The sequence below is a fragment of the Verticillium dahliae genome, genomic scaffold (genome assembly GCF_000150675.1).
Source record: "Verticillium dahliae VdLs.17 supercont1.9 genomic scaffold, whole genome shotgun sequence".
Classification (NCBI taxonomy): domain Eukaryota; kingdom Fungi; phylum Ascomycota; class Sordariomycetes; order Glomerellales; family Plectosphaerellaceae; genus Verticillium; species Verticillium dahliae.
In genome coordinates, this window is record NW_009276929.1 from 849,068 (window position 1) to 854,197 (window position 5,130).

At 54.8% G+C, this 5,130-nt stretch overlaps 2 protein-coding genes across 2 annotated transcripts; one reads left to right on the forward strand and one right to left on the reverse strand.

The window, feature by feature from the left end:
- Positions 1-2,137: 2,137 nt before the first annotated feature.
- VDAG_05196 (uncharacterized protein) lies at positions 2,138-3,454 on the forward strand (the record flags this gene model as incomplete). Its single annotated transcript, XM_009654932.1, has 2 exons — positions 2,138-2,370; positions 2,626-3,454. The coding sequence occupies 2 exons, from the start codon at positions 2,138-2,140 to the stop codon at positions 3,452-3,454; spliced, it is 1,062 nt and encodes a 353-aa protein (XP_009653227.1).
- Positions 3,455-4,047: 593 nt separating this feature from the next.
- On the reverse strand, positions 4,048-4,737 carry VDAG_05197 (uncharacterized protein; the record flags this gene model as incomplete). The annotated part of the gene is made up of 1 exon (XM_009654933.1): positions 4,048-4,737. The coding sequence occupies one exon, from the start codon at positions 4,735-4,737 to the stop codon at positions 4,048-4,050; it is 690 nt and encodes a 229-aa protein (XP_009653228.1).
- Positions 4,738-5,130: the final 393 nt, after the last annotated feature.

The window sequence follows — 5,130 nt, forward strand, 5'->3', positions numbered from 1 at the left end:
GAGAAAGTCGACGGCCGTGGGATGGGTCCGAACCAGATGCGTCAAGAGAGGAGCCCCAGAAGGATGAACAACAGCGTTTGGGTTCGCTCTACATTTCAAGAGCCTGTTGACCAGAGCCTTCTTGGCATGCGAGGTTCGGCCTTGAATTTTCAAGCAGGCCATTGGTATTGTGATCACAAAAGCTTGGTCTGGCTCGAAGCGCGCGCCAGATACCTCGAGGGCGTCGAGGATGCGAAGAGCGGCGGTGAACCGGCCGGTATGACAGGCGTATTCCAGTATAGACATTCTTTTGCTGTCATGAAATACCTTCTGCTTGGGGTTCGCAACACAGCGGATCAGCTCGGATATCATCTCGTCATCGGCAAACGGCGAGCGTGTCGCGTAAGACAACGGAGTGTACCCGCAGCTGTCTCTAAAGTCGACATCGATGCCATGCTGGTCAATCAAATAGGCGGTCACCTTCTGCAGGCCCATGGCCGCGGAAGCATGGAGAGGGCTGATGTCGGCCAGACGCGGCAAAGCGCCATGAGTGCCGGAAACGAGGCCGAGAATGCGAGATGTCATCATATGGCACGGATGGAAGCCGTGCTGTAACAGATGTAGAACCACGGTATCTCGACCTTCCTCGACGAGAAACTCAAAACAAGAGATCGCAACAGATCCAGAATACATGTCTCTCAATCGAGATTGCGCCGAGAGAAAGAGATCCCGGTAGACCCTTCGTGGCAGTCGTAGATGTTCAAACTCCTTGAGGGAAACACTTTGTTACATTCGTAAATCCGCGCCTGCCCTGATGGCCTTGTTCAGGACCGAAATGGCGACATGGTCTTCTTGGCAACGCGCTGCCCAGATGGTGGACGAGGCACTCGAGCATTGAACGTTGTATGCATACAATAAGGGGGTGTAGGTTTGTAACAGTTGCTTGCAGCTTCGTAGGAGCGCCGATATGGAATTTTGGCTACAGCGGCTGATGATTCCGTTGAGGAGCTCGGGAGGGAGGCGACACAAAGAACCATGCTGGATGACCGTGCAGTCAGAAGTGAGATCGCGGGAGCCACTGGGTGCCATGCTGGTCGTAGTGGATGCCATGTGCGCTTTACTCGACGTGGATGGTATGATCAGCGTTATGCCGATGGGCTAAGACAAGGTGGGCTAAAAGGGTGGGCTAAGAAAAGCTCTAGAGGGAAGAATAGGTAGGTGAACCGTCCTGACGACAGGAATGTACTGAGAAGGGCGATCAAGTCCTCTTCATATACACACATGCGCCACTCAGCCTCCGGACCGGCCGGCGGCAGCCACGGCTGGCAACCCCACCTGATGGCACAGCAGGAAGATATGGCCAGGCCTAGATGCGTCACGACTTGAAATGAGAGACGGACAACGTCCAACGCGAGCCGTGGGATGGTAGCGGCATTGATTGGCTGAGGGCAGAGGGACATGGGAGGTAACAGGGTGGGAAGTGGAAGGGTGGCAAGCGGACAGGCCAAAAAAAGGGGGATGTATGGAGACAATTAAGCCGCTTCTGATTCCGCCCAGACTGACAGGCCACAAGCAATAGACCACAAACTTGATCACGCCCTCTTGCCTGTCGCGCGGGATCGATATGGCCTGTCCGGGTCGGCCTCGCCACTTCTGTCTTGACCTGTGATAGCGCCGAACGTCTGCTGCCTTCCCCTGCTTTCCGACGATGCCCCTTGCCGGGATACGTCACAACATGGCCACATCACACCAACCCTCAAATCATCATTCAGGTCGCGGCCTGGCCACTCCGCACGAGTGCCTTGGGAGATGTCGTGCTTGAGTCTCGTGCTCCATGCCAGACGATCCCTCACGCAGGTGGGCAACACACTATGGCCCCTATGGCCTAGACTGCATGCCGTCTACACCTTCCCTGTTTTTCCACATTCATTCGCATGCTTTGAGTGTGTTGAGGGACTGTACGGCAAGTGGCAAGCAAATAGTATAAATCTGGAAACGCTCCGTCGGGTTGCCGTCTTCATCCTGCCCGCCATCTCTGCTCAACTATACGCCTATACAAGAGCCTCACATCACCTTTGTTCCCCTTTCATCTTGCCTTCGCTTGATGGTGGCTTAGGCCTGTCCATATCCATATCCATTTCTCAAGTCCTTCTACAACATGACTACTCTATCGCCGCCTCTACACCCTGCGTCCCTGGATGTGGGCACGGCCACCGCTCCGCTGGAAGAATACACAGCCGAGGCAGTACGACGTGCCGCGGAAGCCTTGATTCAGATCCGTGCTGGAGACTCTGGAGATGCTGGAGACTCTGGGAACGCCGTCGAACCTTCTCAACAATGCCTTTCGCCAAGCATCATCCAGGATAACGTGACGCAAGTCTCAGAGGCATGGTATGACGGAGATTCGACACTGTCCGCGGCCCAGGACCTGCATGATGCATTATGGGCCAGTTTCTCTGCGTCTGGCACTCCTTTTGGCCTGACAGACTCCATACCATGCGGGGCTTGTAGCGATGCGGCATCTGCTGTCTGTGACATTTGCCCGCGCAACGACGGATGTGACGATACAGTGTCACAGCAGCTCAGCTGGGACATCTTGGACACTACTCAGATAGATTCTATGACACAAAGCATAGACTTCACCAGCTTCACCCCGCCTGATGTCTGCCTTGCCGAATGGACTCTGGATCTGGACAGGGAGCCCTTGGACGCAGCGTCCCTAGAGGATGCGTTTGCCCAGCTTGAGACAAGACGGCGCGCTGAGCAGGCCTTGAGCTCGTCTGCCACGCCAACATCACCAGTCAGCAAGCCGGCCACGTCAGCCGAGCGTGGTCCGCTTTGTAACGGCTGTGCCTCTTCCCTTTCCAACGACAGCTGCGCATCGTTGTCGCTGCCGTCACCGCTGCCGCCGCCGCCATCGCCACCAGCGACTCGAGCAAGACGACCACTACCGAGTCATGGAAGGCCCCGTGAAGCGCGACAGGACTACTTGTCCGCAGCGGCGAGTCAGCGCGTAGGACGCAAAAGGGGAGGGAAGCCGCAATCAAAGACGAGGCGAAGAACACGACAACGCGCATCAAACCAACAACGCACGCCACAGCAGCGTGGAGCCGGTAAGGAGTTTTTTCTGGCATCAGCAGTCGCCTTCCAAACGGACAACCACGAGCTAGTGTTCACACCTCAGCGAAGAAGCCGGGTCTGGGTGTCCGAAGCTGGCCCGGCAAGGATCGAGCTTGAACCCGAAAGTCTCCCGGAGACACCGCGCTGGATTGACGTCCACCCCGGGGGCGTCGCTAGCTATGCTGTCCGGCTGTCTTGGCACGCAGATCTAGAGCTTCTCTGCGGCCTGGACGAGATTCGCGGAATGACGCTGGCGATCAGTCGTGAAATGGCACAAGACCTGCTGTTAGCTATTGGGGAAAGCCATCAGTTTGATTCTGAGGCTCTCAAGCTGCTGAGTAAAGGCCTCACGTAATAACGGGTCATACGGACCTAGTTGGGCCTGCACATTTCTACAAGGGCTTGTTGACGGCTGCACATTGGCTTGGTCTAATTTGGTATTCTGGGCGAAGGTCACAAGAAGTGAACGTAACTTGGTGAAGCTTTCCCCAGGGCGGAGACGTGAAGCTATGCATCAACGACCACCGCAGGATTCTTTATATCTCCTAGAGCATTTCTTTCAATTTTACGTATGAGATATGCTAGAAATACATATTGTTGTTCACATCGTGCGGAATGTCTGGTGTAGTCCTCCTGTCTTTACGTTGGTGCGAGAACAGCGGAACTGATATCAACATCCATCAGACGAGCACTTTCTCCTTCACAGGGCTAATTTCATCTGCTGAGCGAAAGGCAACAACATGCAGCACCCATGGGGTGTGCCGGGGGTTTCTTCATATGCTCGCTTCTCTGCAGCTGGCTGGCATACATGCCAATGCGAACCGACGGGAACGGCCACATGATGGCAAGACAACGACAGAGAACAAAGATGGTCACGGTAGCCAATTGCATTAGGAAAATATGATAAAAGAGGCTTCTCACGCTACGACTAGTGACTCTCTCTCCTGACTATGTCGACTCCTCGCTCTCCACATCGTTCGGGCTGTCTTCACTGGCGGTGCCATTTATGCCCCTACTATACCTGTATCTCGGGAACGTAAACCTGCTTTCTTCAGCCCGTTCGTGCTGCTCTAGACACTTGGTCAACCATTGATGGCTGACGATCCAGAGAGGTTCCCGATCAGGTCGTTGAACATGCGTGACGACATGCTCGACGAGAGAGTCGAACCGATCGAGTTCCTTCTCTGTGACGCAGAAGTGCGTCAAGACATCTGGCCGTACATCAGCCCTGTGAGTACCACCTAGCCTGACAATGGCGTTGCGCACACTGTCGTAGCTCTCACCCCCTTTGGGCAAAGGGAAGCTGCTCGTGAAAGCGATCACGCAGCCCCTGAGTGGAGCACATTTTGGATCCTGCCGCGCATGCATAAGATGACGTGACACGGGCAGAAACTTGCCTCGTTTGTACGAATCGTGAAGCCATTCAAAAGGAACGATAGCCGCCTTCAGCTGCGTGGCTCGGAAGGCATCCTTGTGCAAATATCGAATTCTGTGGTACGTAGAACATAAAACATCTGTCGTTTCGTAGACCCGCTCATGGTAGCTACCGCCGAGCTTGTAAATCCAGGTCTTGACCTCTTGCAAAGAGATCCCGTCAGGCAATGGGCAGCTCACGGCGATGTTCGGTGTCGGAAACATTTTCGGTTGGTGCGGGGATGTTGGTAGGCCATGGTCTGACTGTCGGGCAGTCTTTGGCGCGCATTCGCGACACGCCCTCATTTTGTAAACAGATCGCTGTGCAGAAACAAATATTCTCTTCGCCATTCTTTTCGCCGCATGCCAATCACGCAGAAGCCCGTTCTGACCATGGCCTCTATATCACTAGCAAGAAGTCAATCGTGATCTTCCAAGATGGATCCAGTAGCCTGCGCACGCGTGCGAATCTTGAAAAGTCAAAGGCTAATTCAGCGTTTAGACCAGCCGGACCAAAGCACGCATTCATTGGCCGACAGATCAAGGGGCCCGTCCGTCGTGGATGAGCAGGACTGGGTGGCGTCAGGGCGCCTGTCACAAGCACGGACCACGTGTTGT